The 24,950-nt window shown below is 36.4% G+C and overlaps 1 protein-coding gene across 1 annotated transcript in view; it reads right to left on the bottom strand.

Annotated features, from left to right (window-relative positions):
* LOC140154439 (DNA damage-regulated autophagy modulator protein 1-like) overlaps window positions 1–24,950 on the bottom strand; it is a gene marked incomplete at its 3' end in the record, with an annotated part of 106,068 nt that overhangs the window by 10,463 nt on the left and 70,655 nt on the right. The window contains exon 3 of the mRNA XM_072177005.1: window positions 21,649–21,702. Coding sequence (XP_072033106.1) covers window positions 21,649–21,702 — 54 coding nt within the window. The remainder of the gene's footprint in view (window positions 1–21,648; window positions 21,703–24,950) is intronic.

The following is a 24,950-nucleotide window of genomic DNA, read 5'->3' as shown; positions in this document are numbered from 1 at the left end:
CACGTACCATGTGTATGTACACAACATGACAAATTAAAGCTTACTGATCTATTTTAACTAATTCATAATGATAATATGATAAGTGCCCATTAATCACGTTCACCATCATATCTTTCATGTTTTGTATGCTCTCTTAATAGTTCCTGTTTAAACATGTTTTTTAGTAAATAGTTATTGACATTGTCATTGTGAATGTGATCATGCATGCCGGTACAGTATGCGTACACGCGCACATGGTATACACCCGGGGTATACAATGGAATGGGAATGTATGTCAACTGTATACGTAGACAGTGGCAGCGCCACGAATGGGGCAAATTTACCCCAGTCATGTTGTCAGCTCTTTTGCCTCCAGTTTCCCCTTCAGTGGCATGGGGTACGCACCCCCAATTGATTGAAAATTAAAAAATCCCATTGGAAAACTGCCAAAATCCGGCTTGTGCCCCCAATCATGCCAATCAGACCTGGTGCCCCCAATCGTGGTCAGTGATAGTGCCCCAACTGATGACCCACACTGTGCCCCTTGCTCGAGAAGTGTAGCCACGAATTTGCTCACCGGCGATGGCTTCACATGTAAAACTAGAGTCAGATTCGCTGAAGCATGCCTCCGTGTTTGGAAGTTCAATTGTTTACACCATTGTTTACCATGGTATTTTGAGGTGAACTTGCATTTCTTGATATTAAAATTCTATGTGGCAAAAAGAAAAGAAAAGAAGAAAGTAAGGGGAAAAAAATAACCCGACCGACCGACCCTGACTTTGGAGCTCTAAGGGCAATCCATTTTTTTGGCCTGATAGTTGCCCCACCCATCATAATTTTGATAACAGCAATAGAAGTCTCAGTAGGTAGGGGAACTTTGGTTGGGAATGTGCATCTCTGAAATATGGAACGAATTTGAAAAACCACCGACGGCAAATTAAACTAATTTACTGGAATTTCAATCCTCCACATGTATCAAACATATTTTATATAGGATTAGACGACGAATAAAAGCACTGTTTTACGCCGGGGGGGGGCAGACTTTTCAAGTAGGGTCGGTTGGTCAGTATTTTTTTTGTGAAAATATTCTGAATTTTTTAAAAATTTCAGTCAAAATCAATACATTTTGGCCGAAAACAAAAATGGCTGATTTTACATGATTTAGTAAAACGTAAGGGCTCGGATAATGACTTTTTCACATTTTTTTTGTGGGACCTGTCGACCTGAGAGCACATCAGACATATCGAATTGCATATTTTTGAAATGAGGAATGTGCTCCTGATGATAATATTGATATCAAATAATTTTGTTTTTTGAAAAGATCTTTTGGGGAAAAATCTATATCTTCAATATGAAAGGTCAAAATTTTCAATTGATTGATATTGATATCAGCAGGACATTCCTCGTTTTCAAAATGTAATTCGATATATGTCTGATGTCACAGTGATGTGCTCTCATGTCCCACTAAAAATTACGTAAAACGTCGCTACCTGAGTAATGAGTATCTGAGCTCTTAAAAACAAAAAATTCTCCCAAAACACAAAATCTGGGTCGGTCGGGCCCGTAAAACATTCGCCACTCGCCATAAATATTTTTTGTGTATCGTTATTTAACTTTGACCCTATGTCAAGTTTGACTGTCTGATACTTAGTGATAGTGTAACATTAATTTCAAAATAGATCAAGGGTTGTCAAATTGCGGAGCTATCTTGCATTTTACATGTAAATTCAATAATTAAATCATTGTTTTGATTAATTGATCAGCATGTCTAGCTTTGTTGAATAATTATCTTTTTATTTTATTTTCCATTTGATTTAATCACAGAACTCAAAAAAACAAAAAACAGTACGATGAAGAGGCAAGCGGCGGAGGTGAAGACTGAACTTCAGCGGTTAATGAGGAACTACAAATTAAATTAAAAAGAACTCTGAATTGCAATTGGGATTAACATCATGATCATTGGACTGTCACTACGAACGTAGGTGAAAGTAATTATAGGAAGTACAATGTACACCTCGGACGCTATTTGACAAAGACAAAAAAAACTGTACGGTGAAGAGGCAAGCGACGGAGATCGAGATGAAGACTGAACTTCAGCGGTTAATGAGGAACTACAAATTATTAAAAAGAACTCTGAATTGTAATTGGGATCATCATCATGAATTCATGATCATTGGACTGTCACTGGTAACTGTAGGCAAAAGTAATTCTAGGGAAGTACAATGTAAATCTTGGACAAAAGATGCATCGTCTTCTTGTTGGATTGTGGATATCATTCCTTGAACCGAAGCCTGCAGAGTGAATGGAGCGAAATTTGCATATTTACACGATCTTGATTTGATAAGGAATACAATGGATTGTAATTAGTACTGAGCTTGAAATCACTAAGCATTTTCTTAAAATCTACTTCTGTTACTTTCTGAGGAGAAGGCAAAAACAACCTGTACAGGGCCGACTCGACCGACCCAGATTTTGCATTTTGGGAGATTTTTTTAAATAAATCATGTAAAATTCAGCCTTTTTTTTAACAAAAATTTTGACGTGAAAATTTTTTACAATTTTTCTAAAATATGTTTGCAAACAATCATCAAAATGCTGCCAAGAAAAAAAAAGACAAAATCCCGACCAAAAGATCCTACTTGAAAAGTCTGTGGGATTTTTTTTCGTCGCTTTGAAGTTTTGAAAATGCCAAGACAATCTTTATTTGTGAAAATTATATACTTAGTTCTCTGAGTTGATTGGATGAACAAATTTTATTCATTACCCAGAGCAGCCAATGCACCTAAGCGTTGAAAAAACAAACCAACAGTGCATCTGGCTGGATTGATTCGATCGGCGACCTTCATATTACTAGCATGACTAATAGTCATTATTGACTATCTAGGATCCTAGCTAATTGAGCCACAGAGGCACACTGGAGAAGAGCGGAAGATTTAAATCTAAGGTATTAGGTTGAATGACGATCATCATTCGAACATAATACTTATATAGATGTAAATCTTCGCCCTTCTCCAGTGTGCCTCTGTGGCTCAATTGGCTAGGTCGTGCTAGTAATCTGAAGGTCACCAGTTCTAATCAGGCCAGACCCCCGATGCATTTTTTTTCAATGTTTTTTTTACATTGATTTGCGCTGGCTGCTCTGGGTAAAGATTAAAATTTGTTCAATTTTTTGTTGTAATTATTAAATTGTATTGTTATTTAAAACAATTGCTTGCATAATGATTGAGCAATTTTACTTCTGCTCCACTTTTCGAGTCAATTTACGTTTGGAGCTAGACAAAATTGGAAATCAATGTTTTTTGTTACAGTAATGATCTCTAAAAGACATCCCCAACAATATATCCAAAAATGGGAATAGGGGGATAATGCCAATTTGCATAAAACAAAAATGGCTGCTATAAATAAATGCAGGGCTCAAATTTCAAAATTAGTTGATTCTGGTTAGAACATATATACCAATGTATATGTATTCCTCTCATTAATATTGGGATTCAGAAAAAGTATAGTTTGACATATCTCTAATGTACACGTTTTAAGGTTTACTTCAGGTATATTGTTTTAAATGTCAACCATTGTCCACAGGGGTAAAAATATCAAAATGTTTGATTTTGATCACAGTGGTGTCAAATTATCCCTTGGAACATTTTAAACAAAGAATAGTTTGCCACATCTCAGGTGTTTTGCTTCCTATAATACCTGTAACTTGTAACATTACAAAATAGGTCAATGGGTTTTGATTTATTTGCCCTGTTACCGATAACAAAACACCTGAGATATGGCAAACTATTCTTTAATTAAAATATTTTTCTCAGCGGAATAATTTGAGACCACCTGATCGCAATAGGAGCATTTTGGACAATGATGGGGACCAAAATTTAACATTTCACCAATATGCCTACAACTCAAGAACTGTATCGGAGATAGATCAAACTGCATGTATTATGATTCATATACTTTTTCTGATTTCTGAATCCTAATAATGAGAAGAATACAATTAGATGGGGTTTTTTATCCATATTTCAATTTTGAAATTTGAGCCCTGCATTTGTGGCCATTTAACCATTTTTGTTTTATGCAAATTAGCAGCCCCCCTCTTCTCTTTTGACCTTTTTGCATATATGTTTGTTGTTCAGGAAGGTGGTTTAGAGTCACGAGCAAGCAAAAACATTGGTGTCCAATTTTGTCTAGGTGCACCCATTATTAAATTACAATTAAAATTGGTTTTAGATTCCTACTCCTAGTGATCATGGTGATATGAAAAATTATAAATGACATTTTGCCATAATTGTTATCATTGTATTGGTGGATCCAGGATCAGCTATTTAAAAGCATTATTTTATCCAAGCTCTCAGCCCAGTAATTTTCTGATAAATTGACATTTTTGTTCTTGAATTCCTGGATCTGCCAGTGCATGCATTGTAGTTTTTGTAAATGGTTTCAAGCCCGGTGTTTCAAGAAACTACTGTATAAATTGTCTCTTCAAAATAGTTTTTGATTCTTCAAATGTATTGCTAGAACATAAAAGAAATAAAACTTTCAGAACTGTATTTGCAACAACAAAAAATTAATTGTGATGTGCTTGTTTTTTAATAAATCTAAACAAAAAATGTTTCCGTAGCCTTATACGGCTATTTATTATATTAAGTAACCGTGTATGGCTATTCAGCCCGGGAGTTTTATGAGCCCAGACCAAGTTGAGAATTTAAGGATAACGATAATATCACGCTTTGGTGACGAAAAAAGAAAAACCTGTTCTACGGGCCCGACCGACCAAGATTTTGGACAAATTGGGAAAAAATTTCTTGTACAAATGAATACCGACCCAAATTTCGACAATTTCAAGAACAATTTTTTTGTTTGTATTTTCTCAAATTGCAAATATTTACAGATTTTGGTGATTTTTTGGGTCATAAAAAAAAAAAAAGCCTGACTGACCCTACGTAATAGGTCCGTCCGCCAGTAGAACAGGTTTTCCGCCTTAATTCCGTAACTCTTTGTTTGATAGATAGAATGGCAGTCCACTTCAATGCGCCTCCATGGTCTTGGTTATGAAGCGATCGGCACTTCTGATACCGACCAGTGCCGACGCCACGGGTTTGATGGAAAACTGTGAAATTGATCGACACTTCACCAATCCGAAAACATTGAAACAAGTCTTACACATCGCTAGTCCAAAAATAAAATTTGAACATCACTTCGCAAGTCCAAATGTGCGAGACGCATTAACAGTTCTCTAGTCCGAAACTTCGAAAGCACAAAGCTAGTCCCAATCTGAAAAATGGCGGTAGTCCAACTCCAAATAGATTCATATTCTGACTATGTCAACGTTTCGGACTAGTGACAAGTTTTTCATTATATTTGGAATAGCGTTATGTCAGACTAGGGCAGAGTTTTTCATTATGTAGGCCTACTACATGTTGAAGGTATCAAAACAATGAAGTTTACTGCATTACATATTCGGTCAAGGACGTGTCAGACCAAAGATGTTTATTTCATGTTCGGAATAGTGACGAGTTGGACTAGCATCATGTCGAACCAGCGATGTGTCGGTCCAAAGACATGCCCCTGCAAAAGTAGTATTCAATCTGAATGGACATCTATATTTTTTATTTGTTTCTGTGCAATTATGATTTAAACTAGGGGCTACAGTTTAGTTTAAATAATTACTTCCATATAAAGCACGAGCCATTAATATTGACGAAAGCAATGTTGGGAATTCTGAACAATTGAGGAAATAAATAAATGATTATTTCGGATGTCTTTTAGAAAATATTGTGATAGTTTGGGCGGCAGTTCGATAGTACAGCTGGCAACCAATTCACATCACATGGTAAGCTTAAAATGATCCGAGATAAATTGAGCCAGCCGGGCACGCTAGCAAGTAGTCGTGCACAACAACTGCTAGTTTTACGGCGCAGAAAGTTCCCCAATTGCATAATATCTAATAATCCATTCATACCAGTGGGCTACATTAATTTTATTTCGCTCAGAATTGTATGTAGGGAAATAATAAGTTGTTTACTTTTTACTTCGTTGTTTGTTTATTTACCCTGACGTAATTGTGAATATTTATGAGCTAGGTACATCAACAGACCAATCACAATCGGTTATTGACATGACGTATTGGCAAAAGTTGACCTCTGCTGACCTGATAAACATGTCTCCTCGTGTATTCTCAAACATGGACCCATATTTTTACTTCGACAGTTGAGAAATGTTTTACTTGTTATTGATCCGGGCGGAAATATTTCTTGCAAATTGAATATTTGTTTCAAGAGTCTTTCAAGTAGAAAACATATCTAACTTCTGAAAATACTGTGTTTTTTCTGGACCACGACCCAATATTATGTGGAAAATAACGAAATTTCTTGACCGAAATTTGCGGCAAATCATTTTAAAGTTTTTTTCGAGCCTTTAGTTCGATCTTCCAAAATATGTGTTAGGCCATACTTTTTACAATCAATCATTTACTTGGAGTATATATAAGTAATATTTCGCATCAAAACAAATTATTTTTTGATATTTGAGAGGGAAAATTTACGCCCATTTTTGTTGTCTCGACCACGCATCATAGCGACTCGCTATGCACACAGCACAGGCAGTCGTTTTCAGCGGCAACGGGCAAAGCGTTGTCAGTGGGCAACGGACGAAGCGTTGACAAAAATAAGCCCTCTATACTTGAAAAGCTAGCAACGGTCTGTCGTTGCTAGAAATGATGCCATCTATTGACTGCAACGGTCTGGCGTTGCAACAAATATTGCCCTCAGTTGATCAACGGCGTGCCGTTGTGCTACAGACTGAATACATGTGCTAGCAATTGAAACCGACTCCAACGATGGTCCTAATTTCCAGCATACACCTCAGGATGTGAACTTGAAAATGAATTTTAACATGGTGTGGAGTTCAAATCTCGGTGACTACCAAGATACTTCAACATCATTATAGATTGAATGTGGCACCAAAAGACCATATTTACTGTATACGTCAACATGTCATCTATTGAAGCAGACTCTTTCCTCTTCATTTAAGATGGTACTAATTTCCAGCAATTATTGCAACAGCTGTCCAGGGTGCGAATAACAAGCTATATTGCCATATTAAATGGAAGGAAATTTTTGTTGAATCACTTTTATGGGAGGAGTGAAATAAGGGATTTCAACAGCGGCAGACATCACAAGTGTTATAATTTGTGATGTAAACACAAGGCGATTGTCAATGACAAGTTGAAAGGCAGGAAAATGTGATCATGAATGCCAGGTTCAGAAGCTTCATGATGCCATTGGTAAAAACATTATTTAACATTCATAGCTTCCAATTATTCCAAAATTTGCTGAAGTGTTGCACATTTTTGTCAAATATACATGATGGAATACTATACTTCAAGTTCAGGGCCACACAATGCCATTAATGGTTTTCCAGTGATCTCCCCCCTTTCTTAAGTTCTGATCTATGCAGGTACCACTCAACACTAAAGTCAAAGTACTGGACAAAACTTAATTTGGTTTTTTTAACATGATACTTAAAAGGGATAATTAATCTATAGATGTGATTTTTTCATCCCATTTGATTTTGTCATTAATTTGCTTGCTTGCTTGCTTGCTTGCTTGCTTGCTTGCTTGCTTGCTCGCTCGCTTTCCGTCCTGTATCGCAGCTCCCATGGTCATCATGATTCAATTCCAGTGTCCTGCTTGAGAACATCACAGACCCTAGATCTTTCTAGGGTCTGATGAGCACATCTACATAATAGAGGATTTTTTTTCGAAATGGACCATGAAAAGTCCATATTGTTTCATAAAAAAAAAAAAAAAAAAAAAATCTAGAAATTTGCAATTTATTTTGATGCTTTAATTGAATGAGAAATTGTTGTTTAAAAGGGACGGACTTGTAATCAGGCTAAAAAGTTAGCCCATTGAGAAATGCATACTTGTTGTGAGTATGTGGTGAGTAGACTTGAACAAATCTTGATTTTACACACCACCAAATCGGGTTTGAATCAAACTCCGAACTCAGTGTTTTATTCTGAGAACCACACCAGGTTGATTTAATGGAAAAAAATGGGGGTGGGGTGGGGAGGGGGTTGTAAGGTTGATGGTTAAAAGAAGTTGATGATTAGCATGGTATACAGATAATATAATAACATTATCACTTATGAATAGCTTTATTTTGATACCAAATTTCATTTGTAGTTCCCATCAGAATTGACAAAATCATCAATATGAACATGTCGTTCAATGAGGATTTTTGCATGTATAGTGGTGTGCAACAAGAAAAACAAATCAAATAAGAATGGCGACATCCTATCTATTGCGAAGTGGCGGTGTTATGAAATAATAAGAGTTGAAACTTGTCATGTGCTTGAAAGGCTAGGTCTATATATTTAACTATAAGGCCTGATTCAATTCCATGTATTCGTCAAAGTCAAGTTATAATGGATTTATAGTGAATTCAATTTTGATGAAGTGAGTACACAAAAATTTGTTTAAGCTTACTTACACAGTACACATATACATGCATGCATGTTGAACCACACTCAGTTTCAGAGAAGAACGGCAGTCCTTACTCAGATTGGACTTAAGCGCCCTGTTAATGAGCGACATTTTGACGCTTAATCGGCCAATCAGATTACGCGTATGTTGTTATGATTGTCAGACGATTGAATCACCGATCAGAAACACACGTCCGTGTTTACGCTGTGCACGCTCTCAAAATGTAAACAAGTGCCGTTCTTCTTTGACCGAAACTGCATGTAGCGGAGCGCATGCATGCCATATGGCCATATCTGTAATCGCCATAGGGTAGCAACAACATATACAAGATTAAGCCTTTTTTAAATGAAATTTTATGCATACCGAATTTTATCGGCTAAATACCCAGTTATGCCGTTTGAAATGACGCGTCAATTATTTGTAATTTGTGACGCATCGTGAGATGGCGAACACATCCAACAAACCATTGATTAGCAAAAAGCCTGCATTTAATTTTAAAAAAAATATAATTTAACTTTTCCCAGATGTTCATTTAATTTTTGTGCATTAGCATTCTATTCAGTAGGCAAATTTCCCAATACTACAATGTACTACAGTACACACATAACCTATGATTCTGCATGGCCATAGATGCTTGTTATGTAACACCTTTTGTAATTTACACCCTTAATCCAAGGTTATGAATATAAAATGAGGGCTAGCTGTTTACATTGTTTGCATTGCAATGGACCTGTGATTTTGCACAATGGATCGTGTTATTGCATGCTAAAAATATCCCATGTTGTCTAAATGGAAGAATGTTTTATAAATGGGGGGGGGTGCCCTAAAATTACACCCACAATCATACCCCTAATCTAACCATCGCAATAACCCTAAATCCTATATGTACATGTACTTCTAACGTATAGCCGTCCCTAATTCTAAACCCTAACCTAATTTTGAAGTCGACGCCGACGTCAGCGAAATGACAACCGCAGACGTCTAGAATAGCGTCGAAAGCGAGACGACCGAGACGCGTCCAGCAAAAATCACGAAACGCGTATAACTCCCATCGGTACACGACACGGCGACGTTGTCGTCGTCGATAAACTCTAACTCTATGTCCGAACCCCAACACAAATATTATACAGCACCCATGCATAGCATGTGTGCACTGATGCTGGTATAATATTATACAGCATCCATGGTATAATATTATACATAATACAGCATATACTTAGATGCAGTGCACTGATCCATGGTATAATATTATACAGCACCCATGCATATAGCATGTGTGCACTGATTCCTATGTTTGTTTTTTTACCTAGGTGGGTTTACACCCACCTAGGTATTCTTTTTGAGTCCATTCCTTCCGCTGGCAACAGAGACTCAGAGAGGGTTAAAGTATGAAACCCAAGTTGATGTCATGGAAAATTGTTTTGCCTTTGTTTACTAGAGGCTGTTCCTCTGTGGTAATAGTGTGTGTTAGAACCTGTGAGGGTTAATATTGTGGGCAGTCTCCGTGGGACTTGCAAAGAAAGTTTAGTAAAACCATAAATAACTGATGGCACCTCTGGGATAGCTGCTATGAGGAAAGTGGAATTTGTTTTTGTAATTCTTTAACATGTCTAACATCTGATGTTTGTTTGCAGCAGCTATTATCATGATGATGCTCAAATTGTTGAGCCGATTCAAGTGATTTAATGCTTGTGGGTGACAGTTTGGAATTATGTGCTGTGGTCCAGCTTTCTGAAAATAAGGACAAAATAACTTGTTGCAAGTATTTGTTCTTTGCTGTAGCTACTTCAATAGCTTTTCAGTCAGTGCCCCAAACATTTGTAGATTGGTTTTTGATTTGGTTTCTAAAATTTAAAGATGTCTTTTCCAAAATTGCACATATTTGCTAACAAATCGCGGCTTTGCAGCAATTGCAGGCATACTTGTAGTATGTCTTTTTGAATTTGTACTCATTTTGTGGGACAGGGACAAATAGCATAATTTTGAGGTTTACTAAATACTTGCTAGCCCAGCCAGGGTACAATGACATGAACGATCTTAGACCCAGGGTCTTTGATGTGAAAATAATGGCATATCCAGTGGAGTAGTTTTCACTTGGAAAATGTGTTTATACCCTCTATATCACTGAATCATGAAAAAAAATAATAATACAAATTCATGTAGGCCTATACAAAATGTCCCAATTGAAAAATCGTGTACAGATAGGCCTAATACTGATATCAGAGACATGGCACACTAATTACCTAGGTGGGTTTACACAAACCTAGGTATTAGAATCAGTCGTGTTGTACTTCCGCTGGCAACAGAGACTCACCTATCATGGCCCAGTTCTTGAACCCCAATATATTTGTATATTCATTGAATAACCTTTGACAAATTTGGGTACAAAAAAACTCATACTCTGTAACAAATTCAAAATGCTATGTCACTTGCACATATAATCATGGAAGTATACTATATAGTGAGCATGGTCAGAACAGAGATCAAAAGTAGAATCAGACTTGCAGCTGGAAGTTGATTCCCAATTGGGTAATAAAACCACCCCTTGCTGCAACCCAGTCACAACTCTAATTTCACTGACCTCCAAGCAGGTGATGTCAGCCACTTACTCCGATTTCACCATTCAGAAGTTCACTGGCGGTTGTCATGGTTGTTGTGGATATTATAATAATGTGCAGATGATGAGCATTGATCATGTTGATTACCTAGCTGGGGGATTTACAACCCCCCCCCCCACCGAGCTAGGTACTGTTTTGCTATTCGATCTTTCTTTCCTATCTTGGGGTTTTCAACCCCCCGAGCTAGGTACTGTTTTGCTATCCAATCTTTCTTTTTTTCTTCTTCTTTCTGACAATAACTTCAAATTGCTTCTCCTCCTACATGTAATTGAGGTCAAAGGTCATTAAGAGGGCATTTCCGGTATTTAACCAAATACCTTCAAACTGCTTCTTCTGTCACATATTATATATAGTACAATGATGTCATTTGCATGCATCGGCTATACCACACGCCTATAACTTGCATACAGAATTGGGGTCAAAGGTCATTAAGGGGTAAAATCTTACAATTGTATTATCTGGATATCTGTAAGGGGTATGGGGCTCAAAGTCGGTGACGACAAATCTCATGACCAGGGAACGCTTTTGCAGGGGTCAGGGCAAAGGTCATGCAGATGTGAAATTTTAGAAATGCATTTCCTGTACATCTGTAAGGAGTACGGCGCTCAAACTTGGTGACAACAAACTTAATGATCAGGGGAACATTTTGGGTCAAAGGTTATCTGGGGTTAAATCTTAGAATTCACTTTCTGGATACCTGCAAGGGGTATGGGGCTCAAATTCAGTGACAACAAATCTCATGATCAGGGGAACATTTTGCAGGGTCAGGTCAAAGGTCGATAGAGGTCAAATCTTAAAATGTCTTTTCTGGACATCTGTAAGGGTAATGGGACTCAAACTCGGTGACAACAAACTTGATGACCACGGAAACATTTTTGAACATTTTGCAGGGGTCAGGTCAAAGGTCATCTGGGGTCAAATTTTAAAATTGCATTTTCTGGACATCCGTAAGGAGAAAGGGACTCAAACTCGGCGACAACAAACAACATGACCAGGGAAAATTTTTGGAAAATTTTGCAGGGGTCAGATACCTCCACAACACCAACACGCCCCACCTAGGTTTGTGGTCTATGACCATCATTTGCCTCTAGTTTTTTTTTTAACTTTTAACTTAAAAAATGAACTTTTTCTGGTCCGCTTTGAGAAAAAATCATGTTCATGCAGTGCACTGATGCTGGTATAATATTATACCAGCAATACAGCATATACTATGATGCAGTGCACTGATCCATGGTATAATATTATACCAGCATCCATGGTATAATATTATACCAGCAATACAGCATATACTTATGATGCAGTGCACTGATGCTGGTATAATATTATACCAGCATCCATGGTATAATATTATACCAGCAATACAGCATATACTATGATGCAGTGCACTGATCCATGGTATAATATTATACCAGCATCCATGGTATAATATTATACCCACCCATGCATAGCATGTGTGCACTGGTATAATATTATACAGCACATGCATCATATGCACATGTATTGCTGGTATAATATTATACCATGGATGCTGGTATAATATTATACCATGGATCAGTGCACTGCATCATATGCTGTATTGCTGCATGGTATAATATTATACCATGGATGCTGTATAATATTATACCAGTGCACACATGCTATGCATGGGTGCTGGTATAATATTATACCATGGATGCTGGTATAATATTATACCATGGATCAGTGCACTGCATCATAGTATATGCTGTATTGCTGGTATAATATTATACCATGGATGCTGGTATAATATTATACCAGCATCAGTGCACTGCATCATAAGTATATGCTGTATTGCTGGTATAATATTATACCATGGATGCTGGTATAATATTATACCATGGATCAGTGCACTGCATCATATGCTGTATTGCTGCATGGTATAATATTATACCATGGATGCTGTATAATATTATACCAGTGCACACATGCTATGCATGGGTGCTGGTATAATATTATACCATGGATGCTGGTATAATATTATACCATGGATCAGTGCACTGCATCATAGTATATGCTGTATTGCTGGTATAATATTATACCATGGATGCTGGTATAATATTATACCAGCATCAGTGCACTGCATCATAGTATATGCTGTATTGCTGGTATAATATTATACCATGGATGCTGGTATAATATTATACCATGGATCAGTGCACTGCATCATATGCTGTATTGCTGCATGGTATAATATTATACCATGGATGCTGTATAATATTATACCAGTGCACACATGCTATGCATGGGTGCTGGTATAATATTATACTATGGATGCTGGTATAATATTATACCAGCATCATGTATGAACATGATTCTTTTTTAAAGTGGACCAGGAAAAAGTTCATTTTTTAAGTTAAAAGTTAAAAAAAAAAAAAAAAATAGGAATCAGTGCACACATGCTATATGCATGGGTGCTGTATAATATTATACCATGGATCAGTGCACTGCATCTAAGTATATGCTGTATTGCGTATAATATTATACCATGGATGCTGTATAATATTATACCAGCATCAGTGCACACATGCTATGCATGGGTGCTGTATAATATTTGTGTTGGGGTTCGGACATAGAGTTAGAGTTTATCGACGACGACAACGTCGCTGGAGAATGTACCGACGCTACAGCACGGCGGCGCTGAAGCGGAACGATGGGAGTTATACGCTGTTTCGTGATTTTTGCTGGACGCTGCCTCGGTCGTCTCGCTTCGACGCTATTCTAGACGACGCTGCGGTTGTCATTTCATGACGTCAGGCCGACTTCAAAATTAGGTTAGGGTTTAGAATTAGGGACGGCTATACGTTAGAAGTACATGTACATATAGGATTTAGGGTTATTGCGATGGTTAGATTAGGGGTATGATTGTGGGTGTAATTTTAGGGCACCCCCCCCCATTTATAAAACATTCTTCCATTTAGACAACATGGGATATTTTTAGCATGCAATAACAAGATCCATTGTGCAAAATCACAGGTCCATTGCAATGCAAACAATGTAAACAGCTAGCCCTCATTTTATATTCATAACCTTGGATTAAGGGTGTAAATTACAAAAGGTGTTACATAACAAGCATCTATGGCCATGCAGAATCATAGGTTATGTGTGTACTGTAGTACATTGTAGTATTGGGAAATTTGCCTACTGAATAGAATGCTAATGCACAAAAATTAAATGAACATCTGGGAAAAGTTAAATTATATTTTTTTTAAATTAAATGCAGGCTTTTTGCTAATCAATGGTTTGTTGGATGTGTTCGCCATCTCACGATGCGTCACAAATTACAAATAATTGACGCGTCATTTCAAACGGCATAACTGGGTATTTAGCCGATAAAATTCGGTATGCATAAAATTTCATTTAAAAAAGGCTTAATCTTGTATATGTTGTTGCTACCCTATGGCGATTACAGATATGGCCATATGGCATGCATGCGCTCAGCTACATGCAGTTTCGGTCAAAGAAGAACGGCACTTGTTTACATTTTGAGAGCGTGCACAGCGTAAACACGGACGTGTGTTTCTGATCGGTGATTCAATCGCCTGACCATCATAACAACATACGCGGTAATCTGATTGGCCGATTAAGCCAAAATGTCGCCATTAACAGGGCGCTTAACGCCAATCTGAGTAAGGGACTGCCGTTCTTCTCTGAAACTGAGTGTGGTTCAACATGCATGCATGTATATGTGTACTGTGTAAGTAAGCTTAAACAAATTTTTGTGTACTCACTTCATCAAAATTGAATTCACTATAAATCCATTATAACTTGACTTTGACGAAAACATGGAATTGAATCAGGCCTTATAGTTAAATATATAGACCTAGCCTTTCAAGCACATGACAAGTTTCAACTCTTATTATTTCATAAAACCGCCACTTCGCAATAGATAGGATGTCGCCATTCTTATTTGATTTGTTTTTCTTGTTGCACACCACTATACATGCAAAATCCTCATTGAACGACATGTTCATATTGATGATTTTGTCAATTCTGATGGGAACTACAAATGAAATTTGGTATCAAAATAAAGCTATTCATAAGTGATAATGTTATTATATTATCTGTATACCATGCTAATCATCAACTTCTTTTAACCATCAACCTTACAACCCCTCCCCACCCCACCCCATTTTTTTTCCATTAAATCAACCTGGTGTGGTTCTCAGAATAAAACACTGAGTTCGGAGTTTGATTCAAACCCGATTTGGTGGTGTGTAAAATCAAGATTTGTTCAAGTCTACTCACCACATACTCACAACAAGTATGCATTTCTCAATGGGCTAACTTTTTAGCCTGATTACAAGTCTGTCCTTTTTAAACAACAATTTCTCATTCAATTAAAGCATCAAAATAAATTGCAAATTTCTAGATTTTTTTAATTTTTTTTTTTATGAAACAATATGGACTTTTCATGGTCCATTTCGAAAAAAAATCCTCTTATATGTAAGAAATGGTCTACCAGGATTTCTTGCACTACCATGAAGGAATATCGTGACTCAACAGTTATGGTTAATTTTGTTTCTTAAAGTGTTACTATCAGCATACACTGCATGGAAGCTGCCTCAAGTCTGCGTCTTTTCCTTTTTATTGAAATATTAATCAGTGTTTTTGGCATGAAAATACAACAAGTTGGTATCTTAATATTTTTCTACAAACATCTGTGTCGTGATTAATAAACACTGCCCTTTCCTGAGTACTGCTGAATTTCACTTTTAACTTGTAAAGCTGTTGATTTGTTACTTTATACATCTCTCAAGTTTAGGAAATTCTCAAATCTACATTGACAAATCTTGATCAGGTTATAACAGATATTTTGGTGTATAGGGATCAAATATTTTTTCATCTACAGATTACAGCATTTTGAGTATTCTACAAGTGTATTTAACATAAAGTGACAAGTTTTTCTGTGGGTGGTTTTAAATATTAAATTCCGTGATTTCATTAGAAAGGATGGAATGCCCAAGTGTAATATAGGCTTCAGAAGATGCACACCGCTAAAAATTGGGGGTAAAAAGAACTTACTTGCATCATATTTTTAGTTGTTTTAAGGTTGATATCTTTGAAGACAGACTTCAATTTCATTATTTTTACCTCACATTCTCATTATTTTTTCTTCATTTTTATTTTTCTCAAGGAAAAACATGTTTTCCGCAAATTTCTGTGTTTTCCGGTTTTTTTCTCTTAAATTCCGTCGATTTTTCTGTTTTTCTGTGACATGGAGAACTTGCCACTTTAATTTAACACTTATAAACCATTCACCACTGTAGATGAGATTCTTCTGATATTTCCTTGTCAGTTGACACATTTGCCAGATACTTGCAAAAGAAACAAAATATTCCTCATGTTCACACAGGTAGTCAAATTTGTTTGAAAAAAATGACCTCAAGTTGAATGGCAGCTTCAAATTATTGAACATGTACAAAAACTTTTTGAAACAAACTGTGAAAAAATAACATTTTAAAAAGCAAGCCTCCGGCCAGTAGTGACAACAGAACATAGATTCATGTCATCGTAGCAGCATGGATGATTGAAATAAGGCTAATGAAATCAATTAATGAATTAGCTCATCTAAGTAAGCTTTAACAGGTGAACCATAAGAGATGATGTCATATCCCGGCATAAATGTCACCCGCCACCGACACCGATGACAGCATATAGACATACCTGACTGACTGACTGCCTATGATCTCAGATATTGTCACTGTTTGGCACAATCATTATTTTTCATGTTTTTGCATGATTAATCTTTTTGCTCTGTAACAATTCAAACATTGCTCCAAGTTTTTGGTTTTTTTAAACTTCTGAACAATGTTTAAAGTTGCTGGTAGGCCTATCAGGTTTTAACCACACACAAAGCATTTGTTCCTTTTGCTGGCTCTTGTATACCTATCTGAAGTACCTGCAGTCAAATATTCATTTCTTTTTCTTTTTTTTGAATAATTTAGAAAAGAACATACTTAAAGGCCCATTCAGTGATTTGCTCATCCGGACGATTGTAAAAATCATCAAAATTCAGATTTTGGTACCTTTGTCTTTGTCGTAGATGTGCTAACATATAGCCTGCGAATGGTTCAGCCAAAAGCCGTGTATTTAACACAAAATAAGACACTTTACAAGAATCTGTAATTTAGATACTGACAGTATCTAAATTAGCTACATGTATTTGAATGGGGCTTCAACTTCGTCAGTACTGCTGTTTTCTTCGTTTTTGGCCAAATTTGTCATTTCCAAAATACCAAATGACAATTTGAATGACTTATCCTTCACTTTTAAGCAATTTATAAACAATTTTAATTTTTTTACACCGCACTGGGATCACTGAATGGGCCTTTAAATTTATGCTAAGTGATTTTACTTTCAAACTGGACCTTTGAAGACAATATTTCTAATATTTTCTGTGTGATCCTGCTTATAAAGTAGCATTTATCCATGCTGTGGCTCTGCTGTAGCTTATACACAAGCATTCCATTATTATTTCTTATAGTTTTTCAGTAATTTTCTCCCAGGTGACTGACATCTGCTGAAAAGCGGTTGAAGCTGCACAGATCTGAGGCTACCGCAAGGACCAATCTATGGTCCTGTTTCCTGTACTCCTATTATGTGTGTATATGTATTGTATACTTGTACTGAACTTTGGAAACACCCCCTTTTGCATCACATCCTGTGGAGTTTCTTGGTAAATACCCTTTCATAGTGATTTTGTGAATTTTCTGCCCTTCAAAAAGACCCCATTTTCAGCTGATCAAAGATCAGCATCATTTCTTACTCTGGATGGTATATCAGAATTGACTATTGCAGCATAGACTGAGCTGTCTATGATTCCACTTGAAATCCATACACCATGTGCATATTTACTTTATCTAGACTTTTTGAAGTCAATATGCCAGTAAGTTTGTACTGTTGGGTATTGAACCAGGGACCTCATGCGTTGAAGACAAGTACCTTGATCATTAGGCCATGATTTTCTATAAGGACGGTTTTCAATCTCATGCAATGATAGCATGAACCTTGATCATTAGGCCATGATATACTATTTACAAAGTACAGTTTTCAACCTCACACAAGGCAAGTACCTTGACTATTAAGGCCATGATATACTATCTTTACAAAGGACGGTTTTCAAAAAGACAACACATTAATTTTATTTATGCTTGTATTCTGGAACACTGTGTAGAGACACTTCTAATAAAATGGTAATCTATGACTCAAATCATGTCCCAATTATATATCCTATTCATCACACAATTGAATCCTTCCTTAATAAAACACCAATGGCTAGTATCATTAAAGGCCACACTATATGATCACAGTCTGCTTTTACATTGTTTTTCATTATTACTTTTGTATCGAGTCATTTTTTTAAGTGAAAATCAGTCCGATAAGGATTTTGAAGGAAATAACAAAGGAAATTATACTGTTATTCATATTTCAGACTAAATGTTGCATTTGCTGAGTTATGGCACAAAATTAGACGTGTTCAACCTAAAATTATTGGCTCACAATTCTTTAGGGTTTAGATATCTTTCTTAAAGGATGTATGTGTTCCTTTTGTGACAGATGAATACAAGCTGATGAAATAATAGGCTTAAATAGTACATAATACAGTGCGCAAAAGAATAAGGTACCAGTTTTGTTCACCCCCCCTGCATATATCCTTAACAAAGACAGATATGTCATAATTGGAACCAGGAGCCAATATCGGTATCTTTTAGCTCAAAGTTAAGATCTCATTCGTTGAAATTGTTCAAGAAATAAATAGACCCGACAATCCAGAAACCCAAGGAAGATGCAAATTCAGTTGTAGTTGTATAGTTTGCTCCATTGCATACCCTGGCCCTATTGATTTGTACAAGTTAACTAGCCCCATGCTTTCATTGATTAGAATGCAAGTGCAATTTTGTTTCTTCCTTAGGTTTTAGATCATCATTTCTTTAATTCTCAACCAATTTCAACAAATGAGGTCTTATATCAGAGCTAAAGAGCACAGGTATTGGCTGCTTGTTTTAATTTTGACATATTTTGTCGCAGTGCAGTTCAGTATTTGGGTGCTTTCTATACCAGCTGAGGCTTTATCGGATTAAAAGAGCCCTCAACTAAAACCCAACATCACATTTGGTTTCCAATTTGTCATTACAGCATTGTCAGAAAGCATTTACTTTATCATGAACAGTCACGATGAAAGTAAAAATATAAAGAACCAATTGATAAGTAAAATTGACTTTGATTGGGTGTGTCATACTCCACCTTCACTGGCCTCAGTCCAGTTAACCACAACCTATCCTTAAAAAGGAAAGGATGGACTTATTCCTAATAAGTACCAATCAAGACCCAGCCGGAACAAGACTCATCAAAAGGACTAAAAATCAGGCAGAATGTCAATTTGAAGAAAGACCATAGTGTGAATCAATCCTGAAAGATGGGTCTGACATTACAGGATGGACGTCAGTGCTTAAACAGCGCTGGCTCCGCTGGGCACATGGGATCATTGCCCATGTCATATGGCTTCAGAAATGAACCTGTTACATGGAAGTTGTTAACTTATTGTACTTTTTTATTTACTTATTGATTCTTTCGTTTCAAGTTCACACTAGTATTGTTTAACAGTGAGGGTATTGAAAGGGTACATTGTTTGTCTGAACATTAAACTGTAACATTGAATTTGTCACCTGAAAACCATGCATCTCTCCCGCCATTCAAACTTGATCTGTAATAATGATCCTTCCTCGTATATTTTTTCTTTTTCTTAAACATTGAAAAGTACTTGATTCAAATATCATGCCATAATAATGGTGATGCCTAATTAAGGCCCTAAAGACATCTTTTGTACCCATCCTACAGGCAGGCCCAAGATAAGATGGAGTGATGCCATCAGGAGCATCTTAGAGAATGGATGCTGCATGCAGAGCTGGTGGAGGAAGAGTACCGGTACTATAATAAGGAACCTTGGCAGCAGATCATCTTCATCAGACTGGGCAACCCATAAATCAAGTCAAGTCAAATCTTTGATGAAAGGCAACAATTTTGGGAAAAGATACCAAAAGATCATCAAACCATGATCAAACCATTAGTGGCATAGCGTGAGTCATCCTATTGGTGGTGGACACCATGGATGGGGGCACTTTTTCTAATTTTCAAATCGATTGGGGGGCACATGCTCCCCTGTGTCCCTACACTACGCCACTGAAACCATGATACATCTTTTGAGAAAGTCTCACACATAGATTTCTTATCTAACAGCTTCATTTTAGTAAACATCAATTCCTTTAAAATTCTCTGCCTGTTCTTTTCTATTTCTATAAGCAATGCATATATTGATGAAATGCATGGGAATAAACACCCAAGAGAAATGTTAATCACTTTATACAAAATCTCAAATTTTTTTTTATTCTTTTAAGTCCTCATGACACAAGATCTGGAAGTCTTTAAACAAAATTTAATTTAGTGCCATGATTTGCACAAAATCCTTATAGTTTGTCTTATAAAACCTTTTGATAGCAAGTAAAAGTTTACCCCAACATCTACCTATGTGTCATTGCATCAAGAGGAAACTGTTCAGCATAAAATAGCAACAAAGATCTCAGTCCCACAAGCCAATCTCTTCATTGTGCCAAAGTCCCCCATATAATATGCACAGTTACGAACTTTGACTATTACTTTCGGTGTATGGGGTAGACAAAACTCATACCCACAAGATCAGCTAATTTGCTTTTTACTCCACACTTTCTGAACTACATCTATGAGAATGAGGAGAAGCAGAGGATGCTTTGTTAATGCTCTGTGTGCTAGTTGATCATAGGCTTCAACATAAAAAGTCCAAATTTTGATAAATTTCTCAAAATATCAAGAGCTATCTTAAGAACCACTGAACCAATCCTAGGCTTGTTTGTATTCATTTTAATGTATTTTCCATGCTGATTCCAAATATGGTCATGAAAATTTACAATTCTGAAATTTGTTGAATTTTAAACAAAATTTTGAAACTTGTCGTCTGCAGTCGACCGTACCCGGGTAGAGAGAATTAAAGGTTCTTTTCACAGTCCGAAGATTCTGGAATCATTTTATTTTGCTGGAATACATGATGCAATCAACTAATTGAGGGAAAAAGGTGCTTTAGGGGTAAAAGGATGGGGAAAGCTATGTAATTTATTACAGGGAAACTTATGAAACATACTGGACTTAGCAAAACGGTGAAATGAGTCTTTGCATGCAGACATGAGAGGGCATTTTCCTTAGAAGTGGATGACAGCGTAAGCCTGGAGTTTGAACCCATGGGATCAAGGTGTCCATTGGGAAAGGATATGCTCAAACCTCAACTCTTTCTTTCATCAAGCGAAAAGTGCATTAAAATATACCAAAACATTAAAAAGATACACAACATGCTCAATTTTAAAATGAAAAAAAATCTTTGGGAAAAAACAAACGCATTTCGCATTAGTTTTTCAGAGTTGGATAGCTTTGGGACAAATCTTTTTTTTTAATTTGGCCTTACAAAATATCATAACTTGTAAAGCAGTCCCGAAAGCAGTCAAACTTTGCATCATACTCACCTTATAAATGGCAGTAATGGAGGTATGTGGTTGTAACCAACAGCAAATAAATATCTGGGAAAAAAAAGAAGGAAATTAACAAATTTAAATATTGGTTTTTGTATTAAATAAATATCACCTAAATGTGGGTTGGAGGGGAGCATATAATGACCTATAGTTTGATCAGCTCGTAATCGGCGGGCCTTATAACATTGCGGATTAATATTTAAATTTTGTATTTCGAGAACTGTTTTGTGCCCTATGGCCAGAAGCATCAGAAATTATTCATGTAAGTCCTATATGTTGTCTATTTTCTTTAAGGGGGTACTACACCCATTGATTTTTTTTTGCATTTTTTTGCATTTTGTTAAGAAATTACACAAAAAAATTGGACAAAGTGGTATGCAAAATGAAGGGGCAAATCTTCTCGTTTTATTGGTGGCATCGGTATCAACGTAGCTTACATGCTTTTAAAAGTAGAAGCCAAAAGGTGGTACATCAATGATGATTTAAATTCACTTCATTTTGGAAAGTTTACTATCAACGGATTTCGTTAAAATTTTGGATATGTGTTGCTAACACGTTAGGGAAATAAAGTTGATATATAAAATGGGAATAAGTGGTTCCTGATTTCTTTTATGACTTCATGAACTTGGTGCTCCACAACTATCAAAAAATGAACTGGTTAAAATACTTCTATTTTCAATGTTGAGCTATATTTTGTATTTTTAACTTGCGACATTATTTCACTGAAACTTAATTAAGCCACAGGTAACAGGTTACCACAACCATACTACAGCAATGTTGAAAAATATTGTATTTCTTGTAACCTATACCACCATATTGGGTAGTTTTCCGTAAGCTTAACTTTTGTGATTTTGGTAACTATTTTATATTTATTTGTGAAATCCATTTCAACTAGGCATTCTAAATTGTACTCACCATTTACATCCCAAGGTATATTAGTATATCCACCTTGCACTTCTCGATATATATCCAGTTAAAGACAGAATATCAAAATTATTCCTCAGTTTGATACATTTTGTATCACAGACTCTCACATGTGCATTCAAAATTGATGCTTAAATTTGACCTGAACCAATTGACCTATAACCTGACATACGGTGACCTAATAGCCTTTTCTTCTCCTAACAACACATTAAAGTATCAAATTGACTAATGACTATTCATCCATTGTGTAAGTGTTTATTTAATTTATTCAGTGTTATATATTTTGCAAGCACCACTAGATTTTCTATAGAGAGTATAACAAAGGATTTAATGTATTCTATTCATGTACCCTACTTGAACATGTTGAAAAGAATAAATTATGGTTTGTTATGAAACACGCATCTGAGTTACCAGGATACGGTAAACAAAAAATATAGAGGGCTAAAATGACTTACTATACAATGGCTTAAAAGCACCTTTTTTATTTTTTTATTTTTTATTTTTTTATTTCACATGATCCGTGCATATATCGCCTCGCTATAAATGAAAAAATATTTTTTTAGACCAATCAAACCAATATATGGGTGTAGTACGCCCTTAACATGCACAATTTAGACCAGACAGGTCTACTTTTCAGCGTAGTATTAAAAGCCTAACAATTCCCACCGATTAAGAGCTGATCAAACTATAGCAGTGTTTGGACTCAATATTGAGACAAATAAAGCTGACACATAAAGCTGGTGGATGTTACAATCTAAGTGCGGATAGGTTTGTGCCAGGTCCGGCTGCACAATGCCTAGTTGATGTGATCAGATTGTGATAATTTACCATGGCAGCGAAATTACTGCGTTTATAAAAGCCAAAATTTATTTTATTCATTTTATTACAAAGAGAAAGACTGCATTAGTGCTGAAATTTATATTTCTCATTTTTGTTCAAATTTAATAATATTTTGTGTAACCATGATCATATTTCACTGATAAATAAAAGAAAACGGATAATTGCTTCCACACTGTGAAAAAACGACCATCACACTTGCACAATCCCTTCTATTGCATTAAAATAGCATCCAGTAAAAAAAAAAGTTAAATTTTAATAAAATAGACAAGATACACTGCAGGAAATTATTGTGTCATCAAAAAATTAATTTGAGTAAATTAAGGAAATTATCAGGTCAAGAAATTAAACACCGATGCAAATCTTGTCCCCCGTTTTAATGAAAATCTGGGTGTAATTGCCATCCTGAATTGTTTGTTTTTATTTAACGGCAGCAGGATATTTAATGTCCCGGTATACCGTGACTCAAAGATGCTAGATCCTTTATAAGCAGACAAGCCCTTAGGGCAACCTGCTAGCTAACTTCATGCTTTGGGTAAAGCAAATTACGGTTTTGAAATGTCCTTACTAAAAGGGTCTTAAAAAGGGGGGTTATGAAATCTTTGATGGGAGCTTGGAAGATTCAACCTTCTCATACAGTGGCATAACCAACAGGGGCATAACAGACTACATTGGGGGGAAGCAAGGGTGGGTGCGGGGTCTAGTAATGCAGTGTCCAAGGGGGTGAAACTGAACCTCTCCACAGGCCACAGATACTTGTACACACTTAAAACTACGGGTCAAAAAATGACCCAAACGGGGTCATTTTTGACCCCAGCATAGTTATCAACTAAACACCATACCACTAACGGGGTCATTTTGACCCCATTGGTCGGGTCATTGCAATGACTACGTATTTGGGTCAAATAGTAACCCCATTGGGGTCAAAATATTACCACATTTAGGGGTCAAATGAAATGACCCCTTCAAAAGGGTTGCCTTATTGGGTTACTTAATGACCTCATTTCGGGGGCAAATGAAATGACCCATTTGAAAGGGTTGTTTTATAGGGTTACTCAATAACCACATTTAGGGGTTGTTTGGATTTTGTTAGTAGGCCTATGGTCATGCTGGTCCCACCAGGACATAAGTGTGTTTCTGCACAGAGAAAGCATTACATAAACAGCAAACTGCAAAATGCATCTGTGTATCACACTCACACACAGTCAGTCATCGCCTATGACAGTTCACGTATTATAAGCTTACATGATATAAGCTTATAACAACTGCAGCCAAGACACCAGCCACGACAGCATGACATTGGAATGAATCTGCGTGCATAGACAAGGGTCTATGCATCCTTGCAGTCTCACTTTTCAACTAACTTTTCATATTCCATCATGCAGACAAGCACACACGACAATCCGCTGAGCTGCACAATCAGAACAAATATGGCGCTGGTGTGACCACGTGAGCCGATGCACACCGTGTGTGCAAATAGTCCGAAATGCAAGTCATTATAAAGTTGACAAATTGGGTAACCGGTCAAAAAATTA

Source organism: Amphiura filiformis, chromosome 6 (genome assembly GCF_039555335.1).
Source record: "Amphiura filiformis chromosome 6, Afil_fr2py, whole genome shotgun sequence".
NCBI lineage: Eukaryota > Metazoa > Echinodermata > Ophiuroidea > Amphilepidida > Amphiuridae > Amphiura > Amphiura filiformis.
Note: the sequence above shows the minus strand (reverse complement) of the source record. Positions and strands in the feature narration are given on the sequence as shown.